Source organism: Oryzias latipes, chromosome 17 (assembly GCF_002234675.1).
Source record: "Oryzias latipes chromosome 17, ASM223467v1".
Lineage (NCBI taxonomy): Eukaryota > Metazoa > Chordata > Actinopteri > Beloniformes > Adrianichthyidae > Oryzias > Oryzias latipes.
The window spans coordinates 4,627,720-4,652,075 of record NC_019875.2 but is presented as its reverse complement, the minus strand read 5'-3'; the positions used below and the strand labels follow the sequence as shown (position 1 = coordinate 4,652,075).

Here is a 24,356-nt window from a genome sequence, read left to right as displayed (position 1 = left end):
TATTGACACTTGTTTGGATTTTCTGTGAAGAAATTAACGAGGTTTTTAACATTTTCACAGAATCTTTGGTGTTCCTTATTTTTAATTTATTTCTTTGAATGTTAGCAAATAGTTTAAGCAGCTTAATCCTAAAAAATAGTTGGCAACTTTTAAATAATGGGATTAATGGTGGGGGGAAAAAATCACAAGTTTAAACTAGAAGTTAAGGAGAGCATGAAGCAATACCAAAAACAGAAACGTGGACTGGAAGGGGGTCGGAGGCTCCTAAAGTTAAAGTTACTTTTTGGAAAGACTGCATGGAGAAGCCTCCTCCAGCCAACGTCCTCCTTTCATGGGTGTCGGCTGGCAAAAGCCCATCCAGTGACACCCTCTCCCTCTACAACCTTTGGCAAGGCCCACAATAAGACTCACAACACCCCCTACAATAACTGACTCAAGGCAGTGCCCCCCCCCCCCCCCACTCCCCTCCTTGTGTTTGGAGGAGAGATGAAAAACCCGGATTCACCCGCAGTTCCAGCCCGCCAAGCTGCTGCATTTTTTAATTTCAAAATCTCACTGGTTCCCTTTTGACCTGAGGGTTCAGATGCTAATTTACATTTGAACTGATCCTTGTCATTTATTCTGATATTGCACCAACTTTAGATGTGGATTTTAGAAAAAGAATTTACCAGATTTACTATTCTTGTTTCTGGGGTTTCAAAGGCATTTATTTGAAAGGGCCTACTTCATGCAAAATCTATTTTTTTGAGATTTTAAGTGTCTATTAATTCCTTGCAAAAGACAACCCGCTGTCCTAAACGCTTTCCTTTTAAACACCCAATAAGGACAACCATCTTTGCAAAAGTTTGGATGCTGTTTGTTTTCGTGGGAGAAACACAGACATGCTGCAGAGGCCGACTCTAATGTGATGTCAAGTAGGGAAAGGCGGAGCCTCAGAGTTTAAGTCGTTTCACTTCTGGATAGTAAAATGAGCTGCGAAAATAACTACTAATTCATTTTAAAAAATCGTTTTTTAGTGTGCTAAATGTAATATTTGATCATTTATTTGGATCTAGTTTACTATGAAAACCTTAAGAAAAGTATGATATAGACCTTCAATGTAATATTTCATCCAAATTACTCAAATCTGTTTGTAGTGTACTGTCAATGAGCAAAAATCAGCTACGGAGAACGTTTTTTAAAGGGGTTTGAAATTCCATTTCCTGAAGCCTTCATGTTTTTAATTCAAGCAACAGAGTTTATGAAATGATTTTAAAGAAGCTGTCTGAGGCTCCGTGGCTGTCTTCCCCCCCCCCAGGATCTTCTGGTCTACATGCATCAGAAAAATCCACCAGGATGGATGGAGAAGACTGACTTTTTTTTACAGATTTAAGCTTCAAAGGGGGGAGCTCCAGCATATTGATGGGTCTGATTTTCTTTTGTTCGCACAGCAGTCTTCAGAAGATGGTTGCAGCTCCGCAGCTTCGAGCCCATCTCGCAGCTCCATGTACGAGAGCAACATGGCTGACTCCGAAAAGTGGACACTGCATTAACCTTATGTGAAGTTTTCCCTCTCTGTCCTGTTCCATCGTGAGTTTCAGAGCAGCTGCATGATAACAAGGACTGCAGCAGCTTTTCACTTCCAGCCTCCTCTGCCTCCCTCCTCATTGCTGGAGTCAGACACAAGATTTTAACTGGGTCAATGAGATTCCTTTAAAACCACAACATGGGAGGAGATGACAGAGAGGAGAACCGGAGGATGAGGAAAAACGCAGAAGCTGCTGCTCTGCAGTGACTCGTGCTTGTGCAGCGCTTCACGACTACCAACCTACGGTCTCGTACAGTCATTGTGGTGCATCCTGATGGAGCTGGATCCTCTGAGTTATGCAGAGGCAGTGATCAAAGACAGAGGCATCCCAAACAGTGAGGCTTGTTGGCGGGGAAACGAGGGGAACGACACATCTGCAGAGATCTTCCTCATCACCACAAGGAGAAAGATTAATTCTTATGATTAATATGCAGACAAGTGAGGTTTTGACTTCATATAGTCTCTGCAGGAATAAACGTGAAAAAAAACCCAAAACAGATCAATTATTTGAAGATTAAATTAAGATTTTTTTTCCTGGAAGTGGACACTGAAGCCAGCTAAAGCAGAACACGGCATTAACAATTGATCGTTTTCCCCACCATGTCTGCAGAGAGAGCAGCTGCCCAGAGGAGAAGCTGCATTCTTTTTGGTCCACATGAACATTTCAACAGTTTATGCATAAATCAAAGCATACATATACCGTCAGACGATTTCTAGCTGTTAAATCTGTCAGTCAAGTCTGAGGCGACGAGTGTGAGCAGGACAAATCTGCTGCCCGCCGGCTGGTTTGGAGAAACTGCCTCTGTTTTTATTTTGTTTTTTTCCAGCTGATTAACTCAGGAATAAAAACGAGTGTTTGTGTTTGATTTGAGATCTTTAAATCACAATAATCTGAAGAGTTTGTTCAAATCTTTCATTAAATCTGCATAAAAACAGAGAAAAAGTGGGGATGAGGTGCGGCTGAAAACGGCATCAAGAAACTGATGCCAAGGCGGAAAAACAGTCGTTTACGGGAAATAGAAATTAAGTTCAGAGATAGTGAGAGGCCTTTAGAAAATGTCGTTCACATTCAGTGAAAACATGAGCGGTATTAACGGCCAAACTCTGAATTCAATTAATTTCCATTTACAAGTTGATGGTTTCGTCCTGCAACGGCAGAATGTCCCGTCTTCCCCCAACATTTACTGAATTTAATTTAATTTATGAATTAATTGAATTCGAAATCATTTTTTTGATTTTAAGTAGTTATTATTGGTTATGAAAAAGATTTTTAACATAACAGATGATATAAAATGATGAATTCTTATATTATAATCTAACTGAAAGAATCTTTTTGTATAAGAAAAATGGGATAAATTTATAAAGGATAATTTAAAAAGCATTTCAACACCAATCAAACAATATTTTAAACCCAAACATTAGTATGAGGAACAAAGTCGGACATGTGGAACTACTGACAAAAAAAAAATCACATACGTCTATGACAACTTTTAAAGTGGAATTTTAAAATGATAAATGACTCTGGTCGGGATGGATGAAAGAGGGACATACTAAAAGAATCAATCATAATTTATGTTTCCTGCAGAGTGGCCTTGTGGTAGAGTGTCTGCCCTGAAACAGTGGAACTGTGGCTTTTCAGGGAGACCTCATTCCTCCCTGCAGTCAAAGCCTGGGTGTCCCTGGAGCTCACTGCTCCCCCAGGGGAGAGTTCTCTCACATTTCCCAAATGTGAGCGAATTAAAGGGAGTTGAACGTTTTCAATCCGGTATTAAAGCTTGTATCTCGTCTTTAAACACGACCAGTTTGACAGAAGCTAAGTTTTAAAGGTCCCGTATCATGCCATTCTTAAGCCTTTCAGGAGAAACTACATCCAAATAAATCATTATATATTACCTTTGGTACAATAAAAAAGACGTTTTTTATTAAAAAACAGTGTTTTTTGCAGTTCATTATGCCACTCAGAGGTAAACAACATCCAAACTTTTACAAAAAACGATGTGCACATTGTGTATACAAAATGAAAGCGTTTAGCCGATCACTGCTAGCTCCACTGAGAATATGGGCGTGTGTTAGCCTGGGGGCGGGGCTGGCAGCACACTCTTCCTGAAAGGGGCAGTTCTTCCTTTGTGATGTCACAATGTGAGAACAGGTTTTTAGAGGAATACTCAGAAGTGCATGAACGGATCAAAACAGAGTTTGGGGATGTTTTTTTTGCGAGGAATGAACATTACTAAACCCGTATTGGCTCAAAAAGTAGATTTTGCATGATAAAGGCACTTTATCTATACTGTCATTCAGTATGCGGGTTTTCTTGTGAACCAGTTTTTAAAAGTATGCTTTAAACCAAAACCTGGTTTCCCAAAGCAGCATGGGAGATCAGGGAAACCGGTTTTCTAGAGGAGGTTTCCTGGTCACTGTGACAAATTCTTCCTGTAACCTGGTTACTCAAGATCTGCGGTTAGCTAACCGCGTCAAACCAGAAGATCTTGATGCTGAACTTGCTTTCTGCAGCACACCTGACTTTGGCACGTTTGAGTCTGAGTGCATCATCAGAAACACCTGCTGGTCCAGGAGCAGCAGCACAGAGCAAAGGGTTAGTGTGTGGTTCTAATGAAAGAAAAATTCAGCCCAGAAAACCTGGAGAGACTCAATAAATCACCTGATGCTGCAGTTCTGCCTGCAGACATTTCATTAGTTCCTTTTCATTACACATATGAGCGAGTCCATTGTCTCATGGCAGAGGAGGAAAAATCTCAGCCGGGTTTGTGTGCCTTCACACCGACCACAGCCGGCATGTTGCAGGAGCAGCCCTTCTGCATCGGCTAAGGCTGTCAGGGCAAACGGCTGGCCACTGTGTTCCCGACCCCCACCCCACCACCACCACCACCCCCAATAAAAAGATGATAGGCTGTTTTGTAGGAGTGGGATTGATCCATGCCAGAATGCAGATCTTTGGGATGGAGTCCCTCTATCCTGGCGGCAGAGGACAGACCCCGCAACAGGACGCAGTGGTCTTTAAATCCAGAGCTGATCAAAGAAGATAGGAGAGTGGGATTTAACAGGATTTCCTCCCTGATTCGTTAATTATGCAAAACCAAGTGATGCTCTGTTCAAATCCTCCTTCACACCAAGAGAAAGCCGCCCAAAGAGAAGCTAAACGTAAGAAGACCATTCATGTCCTGTGAGCCAAAGGTGAGTTGGGTTAAGGCTGGGATGTTTTTTTTGTTCCGTTCTTGACATCTGCAGTAGAGTGAAGGAAGCTCGTCACACAGGTTTAACAAAATCAGTGACGGGACTTATGCAGCAGCGTCGCAGAGGCTTCAGACGCCTCAGAGGCCGCAGACGTGGCAGAGGCTGCCGAGATTTTAAGTTGCTTTTAACTTTAAAAAGTAACCATTGGGAACCGCAGAATGAATTTACCGTTTTCAGCCATCAACACACCAACTGAAAGGTGGGAGTTTTCAGGCACTTCTAAATGCTGTACTTGAACATCTATGTGTGTTTGTGCATGCATGTGTGTGTTTCTCCATGTGTGTATTTGTGCATGCATGCGTGTATTTCTCCGTGTGTGTATTTGTGTGCATGCATGCGTGAATTTCTCCGTGTGTGTATTTGTGTGCATGCATATGTTTCTTGATGTATATGTGTGTGTGCATGTTGTGCGTGTTTCTCTATGCATGTCTTTGTACATGCTTTTATGAATTTCTCCATGCGTGAGTGTGTGTGTGTGCATGCTTGTGTGTGTTTCTCCGTGTATAGGTGTGTGTGTGTGTCTGTGTGTGCATATATGTGTGTGTTTCTCCATGCATGTGTGAGTGTTTCTCTATGTATGCATTTGTTTCTCCATGTATGTGTGTGTGTGTGTGTGTGTGTGTTTGTATGTGTATGTGCATGCATGTGTGTGTTTTTCCATGAATGGGTGTGTGTGTGTGCGTGCATTCATGTGTGTGCGTCTGGGGCTTCCTTACATTAAACAGATCCACAGATGCAGTGAGTTTTTCTGGGACGATACACAGGGGACCACAAACACACCAAAAAATCTGCATTCATTTGGCACGTCTGCAATCTCAGGCCGTCTACCATCTCTCCCCCTCCACTGATCTGCTCATGCATGTATGCATCACTCCAGCAGCATCCAGAGCAAAACTGTCTTCATGCACAGCATCAGCAGAGCACACCGAGGCCTTTAAATGCGCTCTGACACCTCCAGATATCAAAAGTTTGTGGCATGCAGCTCCTCTCCTGCCAGTGTGGCTCCTTCGGTTGTTTTCTTTCAGGCTGTTACAGTCACGACTGCGACCTGGAATTTAGCTGCAGAAGCAGACCAGAGATGGATTTTCTGTTCCGGGTCCAGTCTGCGCAGACAAGTCGTCTTTGAAGACAGCCGTGCTGGAAGCATCGCAGCAAAGGTCACAAGCAGAGTATAGATTCTAAACCAGTGGAGCTGCTATGACTGGAAGTTAACGGATCAGCGCTTAAGTACGAAACAAACACAAGAGTCCCTGGAAGAGACTGTTGTGGGATTAACCTTCTTTCTGTTCGCTGGCAGACGGCAAGTTACCTGCAGCCGTCATCATTGATTATTCTAAGCAGCTGAACATGAGCATCACGGAGAAAAGCCTTTGTTCGCCTGACTCCTCATGAAGCTAAACTTTAGCGTCACCAAAGCAAAGATTACAACCCCCTCCTGTCAAACACTAACTCTTGGTTTTCAAGTTTGGGTTCTGAACAAACCCCAAAAGACTTATGCAACACTTTCGTCACTTGGCCTGAGGTCAGTGAGGTCTAAAATATGTAATGCACGGGGCAGTTCAGCTTTTCATAGTGATGTTACATCACCGGTACAGCTCAGAGCAGTGATCCGGCATTCCTGTCTTTAACTCCGCCAAACCTCCAATCCTCCAGCGCTCACTCCGCGCTCTCCTACAGTTCAAGGCAAAGAAGTCATCAACAAACAACCCAGACTTTTTCCAACAAACTCAAACTGTCTGTGGTGGAAAACTCTGTGCCTGCAGTCAGTGGCAAAGGCCTCTGGGAAATGTATTTCGTTAAATCTAAAGTTTTTAAACATCTTTAACAGCAGTGTTGTTTAGTTTTACTAAGGCTTTTATATTTTGACTGAATTCATTTCAGACCAAATAATCCTGGCTGACACAAGATGTTAAACTTCCTTAGAGAAGAGGATTCACGAGAACGTAAAAGTTTCTACACCATCGGAAACTGTGAGGAATGAGAGTTCAGCAAAGCTCCAAACCTTCACTACTTTCTCCGCAGCAGCCCGACAGTCGCATCTGCAGTAATGCCCACATCTGACAAAGACCTCCTCATCCTCTCACCTCCTTCATCCTCTCCAGCTCGTTGTGCAGCGCCTGCTTGGAAATCTCCACCTCGATGATCTTTTGCCTGAGCGTCTCGTTCTCGTCCTCCGCTCGGCTGCGTTTGTCCTCAACGATCTCCAGCTCGTTGTGCAATCGCACCGACACATCTTTGGCGACCTGAGGTCAGCGGCATCCCAGAATACAGGAAGCACACGTCAGTACTGCACATGTGCACCGAGAAAGCAGCTCGCATTTACAGTCTATTCTACACTATAAACAATAGCTGTGATGTTTGGCATCTTGTCATTAGTCAAATGTGAACAGCGCTGCCAGACCTTCAGATCCTGCTCCAGGCCGCGCAGCAGATCTCCATCCACCTGGCCTGTCTGAGCCACCCGCAGACTCTTCTGCTCCGCCTTTCGCAGGCGGTACTGCAGGATGCGGCAGTTCTTGTTGGAGCGGTCCAGCTCCCTTCGCAGCTCCTGCAGCTGGTAGACCTCCTCCTCCAGGTAGCAGTCTCGGACCTCCTCCATCTCTGCACGCAGCTCCTCCACTTCATCCTGAGGACATGCAGGAGTTCAGAACAGTTCTTAAAGATTTCCTACATTTCATCAGTGTCTCTAGGGGTAAAGCACATCCTAAATTGCAAAGTGGATCAGTATTTCTTTGAAACACTGTCGTTTTCATGTACCAGCAGTCAGACGAGGAAAAATGTGGCTTAGATTAAGAGGATTTTGAAATCCCAGTCTCAGTAGAATTGTAGTAGCATCTTCAACGCTACTCTAAATCTCTCTGTTTTTCTATGTATAGAGAATTTTATAGAGAATTTTCAACACTTTAACACAAATAAAGAACTGAAAGAAAAGAAACAGCAACAATGAAGCACAATTTCAGCAAACACCAAACGCACTCTCGTAGACAGGAGAAGAAGAAGTGCATGAAAAGATGCGAAACCTCATTCCGAAGAGGAGGGAAACCTCTTCTGAGGATGAAGACAAAGCCAGCAAAGTGGAGCTCTGCGTGATCAGGGAGACACAGATGTACCAGTGCGGCGTGATACGGGGGCCGTTTTCCTAAAGCGTCTTTGGAAAGCTGAAGTATCACACGACCCAGCCGCTAGCTGCTGCCAGAAAATCCCTGCTGTTACACAACGTTTGTGCGCTTCTTACAGCAGCATCAGAGGCTCCCGAACAGCCATCCTGGCGCTCAAAACTGTTTCCCAGATTAATTTAGTTACAGCACAAGTGAATTCAAGTTGATTATAAAACATGAGACCAAAAACTTTTTTCTTTTTTTTATATTTTTCCTAAAGACACAGGAAGAGTCATCCTTCTGCGCACTCATGTGGTTATGCTTGTCATCCACATATTTATGTGTTTTTTCAACAACACTAATGATAAATGATCCTGTTTCAATGTTTGTCTTTAAAAAAACAGCTTCTCTTTTAATCAAGTCTGCTATTAAAAGCCTGTGAAAGGCTGCAGGAACAGGAAAGAGGAGAGTAAAATAGAAAAACCTTTCAGTTGCTGATCCCTTTTTTGCTCGTCAAGTTGCTCCAATATGACACAGTGTCACGATAGTAGTGATGTTTGAAAAGAAATGACAGCAGAGGATCCAATCTCTGCAAACCTCTTTTGGAAATTTTAACCAAAAGCGACTTCAACCTGATTTGGACAAAACTGTTATGAAAGGACAAGAGTTCAGGAGACGTGATAAGAGGAGAAACGTTCCCTGGAGATTGATCTGGGAAACTTCCTGCAGCTCAGGACGCTTACAGCAGCTGAAGGTGCCATATTTTTCTCATTGTTCTGCATAAACCATATATACTGTAGATCAATGTTAGGCCGGAATGAAAATGTCATTCACATTTAAAAGCCAGCTTTTAATGGTTTCACGTTAAAAAAGTTGTAAAATAGAGAGTGTAATATGAAACACCTTGGTGGATTATGCTAATACTTTCACATGATTACATGAGTTCCAGGACTGCATGCACTTCTGTGATGATGTAACAATACTAGATGCCTGTAAGCATCTTATCTCCAGGGTTGGGTGCATTCATATGTTTCATTCTGCCTGCGACATCCAAGTCTGACTTTGTCCGCATCTGTGCCTCCAACCATGAGGGGACCACACATTTTCTGAGGGATCAATATTCTAAAAAGCTTGACTGGCCCCTGATGAAAAAAACAATTGGATCCATAAATGGAGGAAAGAGTATGTCCATTAAAGAAAAGTAAATCTATCCTCATTTGGAAAAGCCCACATGGGCTGTTGAGATCCCAGCTGGGCCCCGTGGGGAGGAGCTGACGACCTCTCACAAGGTCGAGCCAATCGATGGGCAGGTTAAAAGCAAAGACAGACCTGGCGGTCTCCTGGGAGCAGGTGTGTGCAAACAATACTCCTGATGTTCGTAAACGCTGGGTGCTGGCTCACAGCTGCTTCTTTACCACTCTTTATAGTGTCCTCATCTCCACTTAGCAGATGCTATAACTAATTTTTGATCCATTCATCTTGTAAACCCGTTTTTTTCCCTTTCGGGGTCACGGTGCTGCTGGAGCCTATCCTAGCCACTCGTGGGTGAAGGCAGGGGACACCCTGGACAGGTGGCCAGTCTGTCGCAGGGCCACAACTGATTATATCAAACTATATAAGTTTTGGCTGAATGCATACTTGGGGTCTACGCTAGTTTTAGTCAACTGGTACTTTGTGTAGAACAGTTTTTCCCGACCCTGGTCCTCAGGGAACACTGTCCTGCATTTTTTCAATCCAGCTCTGCTCAGACACACCAGCCTCTGATGACCGTCATTGTCCGGCTTCTGCAGAGCCCGATGATGAATCAGGTGTGCATGGGCGGGGCAACATGGAAACCATGCAGGATAGTCTGCCCCAGGGACCAGGGATGGGAAACACTGATGTAGAAGATGGAAAATATTCAGTTGGTTCCATATTACAGATTGTGCCACTAGGCGTCACTGCATGCTGGACGTTGAAGTCCCACTCCCATCATCTTTTTATCTGTTGTCAAAGCGTTCCCAGTGGTCTTTTAATTATGAGCATGCTGTTTTAGGCAAAAATAACTTTTAAAAAGTGTTATTTTCCGCAGAGCGGCAGGAGTTCATCAGAAACTCCCCTCTGAGTTGTGGACAGGACTAAGTCTGCCCTCATTTCCCATCATCCATCTGTGTACATGCTCTCCCGCTAGCTTACAATCCTTACACCCCAACCTAACATTAGTGCTGCAAGAAAAACGGTGGGCAATATTGTAGCCATAGAGCTCTGATCCAGATTACAGCTGGGACGAGGAAAACAAAGACGTTCATGGATCTGTTTATGATCTGTTGGTGGATGATCAGAATGGAGCAGAGCAGGAAGACTTGAAGCTTCAATGTCACAGCTTCAATCTTTTTAAACTGCATTTTTTTCATTGGTTCCTGATTCACAATTTGAATAAAGAAATACCAAGGAATGCTATTTATATATTTATTCATATATGTCATCCATCATGAGAGAAATGCTCCAAGAACATGTTAAAAACACCAAAAACACCATTTTCCTCATTGGAGTGGGTCTTTATAAAGACACAGGACAGAAATGTTTTTCTAATTTGTGAAACAGCTTTATCTGTTTTTTCTTATTTATTTGAGGGAAATAAGAGATCGCTTTTAGGCTTCCTTTGAAAGGAAAAGTGTGTTCTAAATTAAATTAACAAATATTAACATTTTCAATAATTTGGAGGAAAAAAAACTGCTTTCGTTTTTTTGCTGTGAAACCTGCTAAACTGTTGAGAAAAGCTAGAGTTTGTTGATTCTGGATTGCAAAAGCAGTTCAAATTATTTAATGCAAAAATATCTTATGATAAAGTAGAGCTTATTGATCAAAGGGAAACATTTAAAAGGATTTTCTGCTGTCATAACTGTCAGTTCAAACATTTGAATTATTTATTTTAAACAGGTTTTCAAAAACAACCAGCTTTATATGCTGTACATTTTAGTCTAGCGCTGCTCTGAAAGAACTGGACTGACTCATCAGTTAATTGATTATCTGCCTGCACACAGATAATAGGTGAGGTGATAATCACCTGCAGGTTATCAAATCAACGTTTTTCTACAGTGAAACCTAAAAGACAAACTAAGAATAAATCCATCTTCACTTTATTCTTTTTTAAGAAACAAAATCTGCAGGAAGGATGGCAAACACGTTTTTGCATTCAAAGAGAGGGCAGCAGTAGGGGGTGGCCTTGTTTTCTGTGGGCAGGGGGGGCTGCACGGGGGAGCAGAAGGACCTAAGAGACCCAGCTGGCAGACTGACAACCAGGCAGGAGGGTGTTTGAGCCCCCCACACATGGGACATGTGAATGTGATCAACTCCTGCGGGATAAAGCCATCACAGCAGAGCCAGCAAAGCTGATTAAGTCTCTTGTGTCTCCACCAAACCAGGGAGGAAGGCCCAGCAGACATGCGCGCGCGCGTTCGAGCGAGCTCACGTTTGAAATAATACTCTCATCAGTCTTATGCAAATACATTCACGTCCCATCTGGCAAAAAGGAGGTTTGGTCTTTGATAAACTCTCCTCAACTTTAGAGTTGAAAGATGGGAAAAGAACCAGAAACGCAGAGCGCGAGTTTACAGATTCCTGACGAATAAAGATGCGTTCATATCTGAACCCAGAACATCAAACTATTAATACCCTCCCACATCCACGGAGCCAGCAGACTGTCAGATGTGAAAAGTTTGATTTTGAGAGGAAACAGTCGAATCTGCGGGGAATCCCTCAGGATTAAACTGATGCTTGTTTTGACATTTTCAGGAGTTTGTCTGAAGGACAATAAAAACAGTCCGTTCTAACTTTAGGGGTTGAATGCACCTGACTGACTGACTGCGTGAACCTGTTGAGAGACGGCAGCCACGCACCTTGAGGTAGTCGTTTTCAGATCTCAGATCCTCGATCTCCCGCTGCAGATCCTCCTCGGTCACCTCCTTGGCTGCGGGCTGTTTGACCTGTGCGCCGGCGGAGCCGCTCTCCGGTTTGCTGTCCTGTGCGCGCGCGCTTCCCTTGGCGGCGGGAGAGTCGCTCGTGCGCGGCGGCGCTGCGGCTGGCGCTCCCGGTTGGTCCCGGTCACTGGAGCCGGTACCGGACTCCGCGTCGCTACTTGCGGCAGGTGCCGCCCTCTGCTCGTCCGACAGCGGTTCGGACGGGCAATCCGACAAGTCGGAGCTGCTGTCGGTCTGAGTGACCCGGGCCAGACGGGCCCCTGTGGGGACCCGGATCGGGGATCCATGGCTGAACGGGCCCGGAGAACCCGCGGGTAATTTCCCCTTCTTGCCTTTGGTGAGGACCGGACTGCCAGCGGTGTCCGGCTTGGTGCTGGCGGCTTTGGGCTCGGTTGCTGCGTGCTGGGGCGGCTTTGCGGGCTTTTTCGCGGCAGCAGACCTGGTGCTACTTTTGACTGTGGCTGGTTTCTCCTTGGACCCAGCTGTGCTGCGTCTGGAGCTGCGGTTCTGGTGGGCTAAGGACACTGGGGCGCACTGCTGCTGCTGCTGCTTGGAGAGTTTGGGGGATTTGGGTCCGATGGCAGGTGGTTTGGCGGAGCGGGACGGCACATCCTTCAGGAAGGGTCTGGCCGGGGACGGCGCTCGGTTCGGTCTCTTCTTCTCCGGCTGCTGGCTGTGCGCTTTTGTGTCGCCACCGGAGCCATTGGAGCTCTCCATTATACACCGGCGGGAGCGGAGTGGAGGAGGAAGCGATCAATTCGCGGCCCCGCAGAAAAGCTGCCCGGTTTCGCTGCTCCCCTCCTCACCGGGGTGCGCATCCTGCGGTCTGCGAGGTCTCCTTCACTCCATCCCGGCTGCTGTGACCCCGTAGTCCCGTTTCGAAGGAAAGGCTGCCGGTAAACGCGGATAATCGGCGCAGACCCGGTGAGTGACAGGTGGCATCCGCTGCCTGAAGGAGCCAAAGTTGGTCAGACGGATCCGCGGCGGCGCTCCTCCTCCTCCTCCGCAGGCCGGCTCTCCATCCCCGCGCGTCCTCCTGCTCCCGTGAAGCTCTGCAATCACTGCGGCGCGAGGCTCGACGCTCGTCAGCTCCTACGGCGCGCATGCGCCCTGGCCCCGCCAGCACACCCCTTGTTTACTCCGGGACCAGGTTTGACACGCACGCGCTGCTGCGCATGTCAGAACGGAGCACGCCTTTCCTCTCAGAGCGCGCGTCACGGTTGATGAAGATTCCCACAGCAAATGAAAGACTCCGGTCTAGCAATAAATATAGACATCTTTAATAGCATCTCATTAGTTCCAGAATGCCAAAAAGTTATAAATACAACAAACCTGCTTTTTCCATCATGAATTACAAAAAAAATGAAGACAGGTTTAATACAAAGTAAAGTCTGCGCCTTTAAAGAATACAGATCGAAGCATGTCAGATGTAGTATTAGGCTTGGTTGTTACACTTAGGGGTTAGTAGCAAAAAGACAGACAGGTCCTGTTCTGAAAACAAAAATTCTAGATTTTCTACAAAAACCCTTTTGACTGAGTCCAATCATAGAAATGTAAGGATTTTATTTTGGTACAAAACCTTTTCTTGGATGGACATGGTGCCTTTTTAAACCTTTAAAAGCTAAAATTGAGCATAAAACGTCAATAAAAAAAGTCTTTTTAGGCCATCAAATTTACATTAACATCATATCTCCCCCTAAATGCCACAGCTCAACAAACATATGAAGGATTATTGTTTTCTAAGAGCACGGGAGGAAGTATAGCACATATATGTCCATGTAGTGGGTTTAAATAAACGTCAGACATGGACTCAGTTGGGAGAAAACCGTGAAGGAAATTCCTGTCCGCTCCGTAAAGGAACATTTGAAGCAGGGATTTAACATTGCAGCCGTCAGAAAAAAAACATTTCATTCAAAGACTCTGCAGGAGCGTCTTTTTATCAGACATGACTCAACAGAGCTGATCTGGTTTCTGCAGTTTTTTGGGGGACTGCATGGAGGAGGGTGGGTGGGTGGGTGGGGGGTGTATTTGTATGAAATCTGGCACTTGAATACGAAATGCTGCCACGTCCCAGAAACCAGACCTTTCGTTGGATTCAACACTCGGACTTGATTGAGCCCGTCCTCAAAAAAAAAAAAAAAAAAAAAAAAACAATCAGGCCTTTTTTCAAGTTTCCTGAGTCGAACACTGAACAAAACCGCCTTGCACTTTGCCCCAAAAAAGGAAACTTGGAGTTTAGCAATAAAACACAAACACCACAGAAATATTAGTCACAATAAAGAAAAAAGAGATGTGCACTTGATTTTCCTCTCCACATCCTCAGGTAGTGAAGGGTTACTTGCTCCAGCCTACATTACCCATCTCTCTTTGCGTCTCCAGTTCACTCTGAGCCTCACTCTCTGCTGAGGCTGCACTGATCTTCAGGGTGCTAAACTACAACTGTTCTCCCCCTTCACTGAGAGACTCTAGTGTCAAATATGACATCCTCGGAAAAAATATATATATAGCAGTTACAGATACTAGAAAACGGAATAAGTTAGAATCACCACTAAAATAAAAACAAGGCCCTTTTTCTGTGGGTCATCATGGCACCACGGCATGTTTACGGTGTGTTTCGCTTCCTTCAACCCAAATGACTTAAAGAATGTTCATCTGTATATAAAGTAGTTCAGCTGTGAACCCAGAGAGTAAACTTCTCTTTATTTTCTGTCTTCCAGAGGTGATGCGCCGGGCTAACTTGGACAAGATGTGGAGACAAAGAGAGAGAAGGATATTACTGCCCTTAGAAAATGTGCAACTTTTCCTGGAGAGCTCTCTATGTGGAAGGCACATGCAGGCACAGCTGGGTTAACCATCGATGCAATGAGGTAGTCGGGGTCACATGTAGACAGTGAGGTGGTACTAGGATAAAGAAGAATCTCCAGGCCTAAAGGTTAGTGTATGCTGCATATCTGAGAAGAGAAACGGAGGAAGATAATACTGCTGCTTTGACAGTTCATGCATCATTTACAGCAGCCTTCAACCATCCACACAGCTGCTGTGTGTCGCCCCCCAGTGGAGCCACGTGTCCACTGCACGCTGGGGTTTCTATGTGCTTTGTGAGAGAGGGATGATGGGAGAGACTCAGCAACAACGCATGCGGGGCGGGGGCAGTTCTGGCGGTACTTCCGGCTCCGGCTGCAGGGACAGAACGCTGTTGGACAGCTCCTTGCTGGGAACTTCCAGAGGCATCTGCAAAACCAGGAGCAGAAACACAACTTAGTGCAGCACACGAAAGCAACAAGCACGACAGTTCCCACAACAGGTCACACAATGACTTCTCACAGTCGCGCTCTGATCGTCTTCTGACCTATTTTCAAAGCGTTCCCAGCTGTCTTAATTATAATCATCAGCCAAAATCCAAAACCTGTTGTGTTTTTCTAGAACATAGTTTCTGCAGAGCGGCAGGAGTTCAGACATTCTCCTCCAAGTTGTGGATAAAACTCAACTCCAACGGCTCCAATTCCTATCATCTACCCATTTACAGCCTCTCCCACTAGCTTACAGCCCCTCACAACCTGAAAGTAATAATAATCAGAGTGATCCAGTTGTGATCCAGATTCCAGCTCCGACCAGGACCACAAAGACGTTCGTGGATCCGTTTGTCTGCAGGTGGATGATCAGAATGGAGCAGAGCAGGAAAACTTGAAATTAATTTTCAAACGGCCTTTTTTCATCTGCTCCTGATTCACAACGGTTTGAGTAAAGAAATACCCAGAAACGTCACTTTGAGTTTAATTTTCTTAAACGTATGTCCTCCGTCATCAGAAAAATGCCACAAGAACATTTTAAAAAGGACAAAAACAGTTTTCGGAGAGGATCTTTAAAAGGTAAGAGATTTGAAGTAAGTACATTTTTTTTAAGGAAAGACGACAAAAAAAGATGTTTGTTTCATGTCATAAACAAAAAAAAAGAAACAACCTTTTCATACAAGTAAAGAATGAAAGCAAAGGCCCTGTGCTTACAGAACAGTCAAAGCTGTGCATGTTTATGCTGTTAATTTCTGTTAAAGGGCCTGTTTCGTGCAAAATCAACTTTTTGAAGCTTTTAAGTGCAACATAAAAATCTCATTTTTGACTCACCAGACTAGTTGACAGGGAGATCAAAAAAATCTACCAATCAAGTTATAGCATTATTTTACAAAGAAAAACTATAGGTGTTTTTTTTTTAAATGATATTACATTAAATACAAACAGAAGAAGTCACAACATCATGAAAACAGTTTTTTTTTCTGAGGAACTCTTGCATTGATTTCTAATCAATCTTTGCTTCTGCTTATTAATTTATGAAATGTTTTCTTTTTCATCACAAATGAGTTGTTTGTGTTTTGTGCTGAAAAACTCCCCCATGAGAAGAGGGTGTTTGGTCCGTCACCTGTAGTCTGAACAAACTGTCAAGTCAAATTCAAAGCTGCAGGGAAAACAAGGACAGATTTACTAAAGCGGAGCAGAAAAAGCCCTTTTTCTTAATTCTGCCTCCAGTTGACATGAAATCGGAACAAAACCATCCTTAAAACATGACCGTGTTTTGGATTCTTGACAGTACAGATGCAGCTCTGCAGCGTGTGATGTGAAGGATGACCGTGCACGTACGTGCACTCACGTAGGCACACTGTTTAGTCAACTCGCTCTTGAGGTGTGGAGAAAATTGACCGAATTCTGGGTCAGAGTGTCCTGGTTTCTACTTCTTCCCCCCTGTGGAAACGGGGTTTGCTGCTGTGGCCTCGATGCAGACCAAAAACTGGACCCTGAAAATGATCTCAGTGACCGTCGGACAACTGCAGAAGCAGGTTTAGGACAGGACTTGCAGCAACAAGCAGGACCATGAAAGTTACTGAAAGGATGGAAGGATTAAAAGGTCTCAATTCTGCATAAAACACCTTTTTTTAATTGTTTCTCTATGCGAGAACGTCTGGTCATCTGCATCAGTTAGAACTCAGGAAGCCGCTGTGATGTGCAGTTCTGACTCGGATGAGCAGGGGAACAGCTCCTTCACGAACCTTTAAAGTTCTGCCACAGAATCGGAGTTGATGTGACCCGAACGACAGAGAATCTTCACAGACAGTAGAGTTGCATGAAAACGAGATTGAGTTTTTGTACCATCATCATTTGAAAGCCCTTTTCTAATGATGTCAGTCTAGCTTTTTTTTTTACAAATGAAATGCACAGCACCAACCTTACTGAGAATGTCATCCACCAGCTTCAGGAAGATCTCGTCCACATTGAAGTTATCCTTGGCACTGGCTTCGCAGAAACGCATCCCACTTATCCTAGAGGCAAACTGCAAATCCCACAAAGAGGAAGGAGCTTTAGATCATCAGAACAAACTCTGAATGAGAGGCAACAGTAAAGCACCGACTCCCCCACTGATCAGAAACATCGCTTCTCTAAGCAGCGTTTTGTGAGAAGCAGGCAGTCTCACTATGTATCAGTTCTAGAAAAAACATGCATTTATTTGTGTTTGGATGATATTTATTTTAGAGTCTGCTGAAAAAGAAGCAACAGCCTTGACTAATGTGTTTTTGTGAAAGTTGATGCACAAAAAGTTGCGCATTGCGGCATTTCCTGCACGTACTTTAAGTGCGTCCGATGTTTGCATTTTGTTGAGCCGCGCATATTTAAAATTAAGCTTCCATTATCTGTCACGCACCTAGATGTGTGAATTGTGTTCTCTGCATTCCCTGGAGGAGCGGGGAGCTGCAGGAACAGCCGCACACAGGAACTATTTGGTGGTTTGACCCTAAATGCAACTGTAATCCTAACCGTCACCCTTTCTCCAGGTCCATGCAGCCAAGGAAACAGGTTCAGGGCTGGCCGCACGCATTTGGAAAATTTATTTTCTTTTGTGAAAACAACAACAGCTTGGCCTGTCCTTCTGGATAAAATCTGTATATTTTTTTACCTATACATATTTTCTGCAAATGTGCAAACTGACAACATTTGTAGACCTGGTGAGAATAGATTGCTCATAAAGACACGGTGCATTTTTGCCCGTGTGGGCTGTGTAGGTCTGTGCTGAACACACCCTCTCTCCTTGCTGTCTGGAGATGATCCGATCCGTCTCACAGTCCAGCTTGTTTCCAACCAGCAGAAGTTCTGCTTCCTCTGAGGCGTACTGCCATGACACAAAGACAGCAGAGGGTCAACTTGAGGACAGGAGGCGTCAGAAAAAGATTCAGAAAATGACTTAGTGTGGATCTGTGGGTTTGTCGTCTCAACCAGGTGACAATAGCTGCGTTTCCATCCCACACAAAACTTTATTGAAATTCTAGAAATGTCGAAAAAACACAATTTTTCTATGACACCATTTCCTTTAAATCATAAATATGCAAATAAACACAAACCTACTCCCTCATGCAGTCATTCAGAAACATGGTGACGGATGTGATCAATACTTTGACAGCAGATACATTCAACTTTCTGCCACGGCACTAGCGCATCATCAATCAAAGGAGACGTCGGCGTCCTCTTCAGGCCGTGGAGCGGCGAGCTCCTTACACGTGGGAGGGGCTACTGATGAAGCCATTGTGGGAAATGGTGGTTGGTGATTTTCCAGAGAAGCTGTTCATGACACGCTCAACTTTTGATGAGCTGTGATGCTGTGGGAGCTCTGGTGCCGCCAGTTCCTACCAAGCAGCTCATCGCCATCCGGTTGTTGGTCACGTGACTCATTAAATTTGAAAAAAAGTCATTTTTTGCAGTTTTGGGAAATATATCAATGTAATACGCCTTTAAAAACCACCTCCTCTGTCAACAGAAAGGCAGAAAAATCTTTAAGGGCTGGACATCACTGTCAAAAACTAAATCCATTCAATTATATTGCATGAGGTCACAATTCTTCTTGGTTTGGGATTAAACACAATTAATGCATTTGTTTTTTCAAACTTCATCCATTTAAAGTTTGTTATACTAAACTGAACAAGTATGGAGTTTTCTTTAATACAATATACTGAAAAATGATAAAATATCAAAAACTATGTTATCTATTCAAAAACTTAGTTCAAAGCATAAATAATTTATGGTCTTAATAAATCAATATTGAATTTTTTTCAGGTTTATTCTTTTTTCCCGGCCATTACTGGGAGGATTTTCTGCACCAGACCAATAAGAACACGGCAAACCCTCCTCTCCAGTCAGGACTGAAAGGCTTTCCACTAACCTCTATTGTTTCGGGTAATCTGCTGCTCTAGAAACTAGGGGTGTAAGAAAAAAATCGATTCAGCAAAATATTGCAATAGTTCATTTGGCGATACTTGTACCGATTCAAAATGTAGCCAGGACGATATTTATTTAATTATTTCTGAGCATCCTTCAGTGTCAGACTCTTGTTGTCCACTTCACCCTCCCACCGCTAGTTGGCAGCAGAGAACACGGAGCCTCTTAGAGCAGCTCTACTCTGCACAAGACAACAGGAAGACTGCAGCCAGAGGCAGCTTGTTCTGTTGTTATGAGACATGAACTACTTAGTTTTTACTTGGGATGGATACCAAACAGAAACTCTGAGCGATGTTGCTGCCAGTAACATATAAAAACGTGGATTGCTGTGCTTTTTAGCGGCTCAGATAAATAAGATAGATAATGAAGCCCAGCAGCGTCTAAGAGGCTAATGCGCTTAGCATCTGCTAAATGCTATCGGCAAAGCGGCCTAAAGTTCTGCAGAACCTCCCAGCTATAGATTCTACTTTAGCGACCTTCTTTTTCTACTTTAGCAAGTTTTGTACAACGTTCTGAAAGGCCAACATTGTGGCGAGGAGCGTTAGTTTACTTCCACGTGTGAGAAGAAGCGTGGCTGCAACGGTGCAGCAGAGCAGACTGATATGTAAACAAAGTATCTTTGTCACATTAAATCAACTTTCCTTCATTCTGTCCTGCTGCCTCATCATCACACTTTATTGTTCCTAGAGAGAATCAGTGTGTAAACCCCCCCTTATTTTTGAAGCACCATCCAGGCTCCTGAACCGTTTAAAAGCATTGGAGAAGCTACATTAAGCAGTGTTGAAAATAAACAGAATTTTATTTCCCTAATAGAAACTTATTGGTTAAGACACATTCATTCTTTGTTGTGGAAATCAGACAATGTTGACTGTTCCCTTTCTATTTTATAAATTACCAAAATAAAAGCACTGTGAATGTGTTTGGGTAAAAGCAACATATATGAGACACAGTTGCAGTGCTTAATATTATGATCATTAAATAAACTGAATTTGACTATTTTATTACAGTGAAAGACGTATTGAAATTCAGGTTGAGTTTTTTCAAAGTCATATTCTTTAAAAAAAAAGAAAGAAAATATGTTTCTGTAAAATATCGGGATATGTATTATATCGCCAGACTCTTGCCAATACACACCCCTACTGGAGACGTTTAACGGCAGGAGGAAAATACAGTCAACTGCTTCAAAGAACCAGGAGGAAGCAGAAATATGACTTCTGCTTTGAACACGTCGGGACTTTGCAAAGACAGAAGTGGTGTTGATTGCTCCAAATAAAGTCGATGGCTCCATAAAAAGAAAGATGGAGTTTTTAAACCAAAGACCTTCTCACACATGTGCTGCTCCTTACCTTGTCTATCATTTTCATCCATTTAGGAAGGTCCTCAAAGGTCTCCTGCTTAGTGATGTCATAAACCAGCACAATGCCCTTGGCTCCTCTGTAGTAAGCAGACGTGATGCTGTTGAACCTCTCCTGTCCGGCAGTGTCCCTGAAACCAACATGGAGCTCGTGTTCATGCCAGTGCGCTCCGGCCTCATTCAGTTCTGCAGAAATCAGCTGCACTTTGGATTCATGTGTTAACCCCTTCATGCCTGAATTGATTTCCAATTACATACAAATCTTCTTTTGATGCTAAATTAAGTTGTGGGTTAAATGGTCCTTTGAGAATTAGTGACATGCGGCGTGAAGGGGTTAAAGTGATCATGATTCAAATGAAACCAAAAAAAAAACAATTGTTTCTAAAATCTAGAAGTGGCAGATTAAACCAGCAACAGAATGATGAGATTTTTCTGGTAGCAATATGACACTAAATCACTTTTTTGAGTTGAAATTGTAAATAGAAATGAAAAATACAAGTGAAGGGTTTCGATCACAAATCAGTTACTACAAAACTGCACTGCTGATTCAGAATGTTTAAACTGGACACTGAACCAAAGCAGCTCCGATGATTAGACGAGCAGCGTGAAGCAGAGCGGGTGGCGTTACTGTACCTTCAGCCGTCACGCTCCCCCCATGAGTCACGAGCAGAAGAGCGGACAGAAACAGCAGCACAGTGGCAGCGCGGGCTGGACACAGCAGCGGCAGAGCTCCATGAGGGGATTTCAAGATGGACGGCCACACAGTCGCCCCGCCTATCCCCATCGCAACGATCGAGGGTGGGTGGAGGAGTGTGGTCACCGTGGAGGAGGTGATGGTGATGTCATGACAGGAGGTTAGTGAGCAGACAGATGGGTTAGTGCAACAAGCCAAAGACTCCCCACGTCTGAGCCAAAGCGCCACCACGTGGACAAAACGTGACATTTGTTCAGATAGTCAGTGTGTTCCCACAGTTTTCCTAGGGGGGGGTTCCTGCACATTCAAACAGTGAAAAGCTGTACAGTATTATGGGAGAGTTTTTGGGGGAAATCTACTTTGTGTTTAATTACACTAAAGTCCAGGTTTTGAGAAATAAAGTAACAGGTAGGGATGGGCCGACATACTTTTTTGCGTCTAAGAACTAAGAAATGTTTAATCTGGGCTACATCAGGAAGACATATCATACAAATGTAAACATCCACGTCTGCAGCATTCAAACAGCAACTATGCAGACTGAAACCTGCTGCATTATGAGTTTAAATCAGGTGTTTGACTTGCAAAAGACCCGGTCCAGCATACTGCTGCATCAAAGCCAGGACAGAAACTCACTGCTGGGCTGAAGTCAATTCAAATGTGTGGGTCTAATCACAAACTAAAATGCAAAATCAGAGGTTAAAAAGATACATCTGCCTAATGCAACAGAAAGCTCCAAGACTGCAGACATTAAGCCAACTGCAGGCTGCTGTCTGCATCACGTTGAAGGTTTCCTGCCAGCACAAACACTTGTTTGAATGCAGGAGCAAGGGGGTATTCCAGAAAGCAGGTTATGCTAGTAACCATGGTAAGTTTGAGGCTAAGGGAGCGGATAACCTCAGCTTTTGGTTCCAGAAATGGAGGTATGTTTCAGGGTATGTCAAGTTGCCATAGCAACTCATGCTCTGAACATAACCTTAAGCAGCCGTACTACTTTGTGGTGTGATGTTAAAGTCCGAGAAATGGTAAAAGATTTTATGTTTCATTTGGTGAATCCTTTTTGTTTGAATCATTTTATTGTTATAAAAATGAGAATGTCTGCAGGGTCTAACTTAAGACATACGAGAGTTCAAGAAGTACAATAAATTAAGATGGAAAAACATTTAGCTGAATTCAAGTAATATGACATTTAGTTAGATAAATATGTAAATCTAAGTGGTAAAAAAATATTGAGTTGGGTAGACGTAACGAATTAGGTTGAAAACATTTAACTAAATTACTTAACAATTGAAGAAATTCATTTAAGTGGATAAGTTTTATGAGTCACAATGAAAATAGAATTGATCCAGAATATTGTGCGTTTACTTAGTCTGTTGTTTTTCTCCAAGCAGATACTCTTTCTTTTGATGATGCAGCCGTATTACTTTTTTGATGGGCGTATAATCTCCATTCGCCATCATTAATCTAATCTAATCTCTTAATATAGCGCTCTTTTTTTCTCAACGCGTTTCCATGGTGACTCTGGAAATCGGCGATCCATTGAGAATGTCTTTATGTACTTGCTGTGCACCTGCATTAACCCAGGGTTACCAAGTGGAGCGTAATTACGCTAACTCATATCCGGTCTTTTGGAACCGACATACCCAGAGTAAGCAAGTTCAGGTGGATTTCAGCCGGAGTTCAGGGTTAAAGTCAGGCTAGTTTAAACATGCTTCCTGGAATACCCCCCAGGAATAAACAGGAAAAACAAACACCATGCACACAGCTGGGACACAGATAGAGGGTTTTGGTTTGTGTTGTTGCAGACTGCAAAAAAAAATAAAATAAATAAACACTTTGCAGAAGTATATGTTCCCAGGTACTCACCAAATCTGCAGCCTGATCTTCTTTCCTCTCAGCTCCACTGTCTTGATTTTGAAATCAACTCCTAAAAGTCAAATCACACGTTAACCTTGCTTTTCTGATGTGGGAATAACATTAATACCATTTGACTCAAATGACAAAAAGAACTGGAGTTGTAACTGGAATCTGATTGGAAAGGCCTTTTTTAAGAAGTCCAACAGCTCTTTTGTCATTCATGTGGCAGAAAAAGCCAGATCTGATGAAGCAGGGCCCTGTCATGGAAAAGACCAGACACAAAATGGAGTTGTGGTACAGCAGTTGGCTGTCAGACTATTTTTGGACTGGACACTATGGCCAGCTGGATCACAGGTCACAGGACTGTTTACCTCATTTCACAACAACAAATGACAAACTTTGCTACTTAAAACACATATAAAAACACATTTATTAATGCGTTGGAATAACATGTTTCTGTAAAACAAAAACAAAAAAGTACTTTAGGCAGCAAAAGGTGACCCGAAAAGTTTTGAGAAAAAATGAATAGTAGAATGCAAATACTTTTGAACAAAACGTATATTAATCAATACATAAATAAAATATTTTTGGCGACAAACAAATACTTTTTGTTGATCAAACAAATCAAATAATGATGGATTCGTGGTTTATGGACTGCATTAAATTCCTCCACCATTCAAACTATATAAACTGCAGAACATAGACGGTGTTCATGTTGTACTTGAAAACTATATTATTCCAGTAAATAGCCGGAGCCCCCTCTGCTACATGCTTTTAAGCTAGTTGTGTGAAAGTACACAAACACTTCCAGGAACGCCGTTTTCTCACCTACGGTTGACTTGCAGGCTTCGCAGAAAGTGTCATCCGTGAATCTCTCCATGAGGCTGGTTTTACCAACACCACGGGAGCCAATAATTATAATTTGAAGTTTGAAATCCGCCGGTCTGGGGGGCATCTTCCTGCGGCGGGACTGAGCTCCGAGGGCGGGAGAAGAGTTCGCGGAGCCCCCGCTGCCGCCGGCGGCCCTCCGCGGGACGTCAAACCTCGGATCCATTTCTAAGCCCACATTTGTAATCCAGAGACAGAAATACGCGTAGGGAAGTTACCACCGAGGAGAAGTCAACAGTAGCTCTGCACCTTCTGCTGAGGAGGGTAAAAGTTTGATAGTCGCCGTCAGTTGATGTTCAGCCATTAGAGACTGAGGCTGTCATGACGTCACATCCGCTCCCTGGGCCTCTTTGTTTTCCTCCATGGGTGTTTGGTACAGAGGCGGCAGCCAAACATCTGCTGATCACCAGCATGTGGATCAGGAACCACAACCAGGA

General features: G+C 43.6%; 2 protein-coding genes across 8 annotated transcripts in view; both read right to left on the bottom strand.

The window, feature by feature from the left end:
• mtcl1 (microtubule crosslinking factor 1) overlaps window positions 1–13,030 on the bottom strand; it is a 62,252-nt gene extending 49,222 nt beyond the window's left edge. For all 7 annotated transcript variants that reach the window (XM_023965336.1, XM_023965337.1, XM_023965338.1 and 4 more), the window contains exons 1-3: window positions 11,796–13,030; window positions 7,221–7,445; window positions 6,904–7,062 (exon numbers count right to left, since the gene is read on the bottom strand). In XM_023965336.1, the coding sequence (XP_023821104.1) occupies window positions 6,904–7,062; window positions 7,221–7,445; window positions 11,796–12,593 (1,182 nt within the window). In that variant the 5' untranslated portion in view covers window positions 12,594–13,030. The remainder of the gene's footprint in view (window positions 1–6,903; window positions 7,063–7,220; window positions 7,446–11,795) is intronic.
• A 110-nt stretch (window positions 13,031–13,140) lies between these two features.
• rab12 (RAB12, member RAS oncogene family) lies at window positions 13,141–24,268 on the bottom strand. The gene is made up of 6 exons (XM_023965346.1): window positions 23,860–24,268; window positions 23,041–23,101; window positions 20,476–20,614; window positions 17,940–18,029; window positions 17,091–17,195; window positions 13,141–15,107 (listed from the first exon to the last, which is right to left on the bottom strand). Exons 1-6 carry the CDS (start codon window positions 24,083–24,085, stop codon window positions 15,000–15,002), a joined length of 729 nt encoding a protein of 242 aa, XP_023821114.1. The 5' UTR covers window positions 24,086–24,268; the 3' UTR covers window positions 13,141–14,999.
• Window positions 24,269–24,356: the final 88 nt, after the last annotated feature.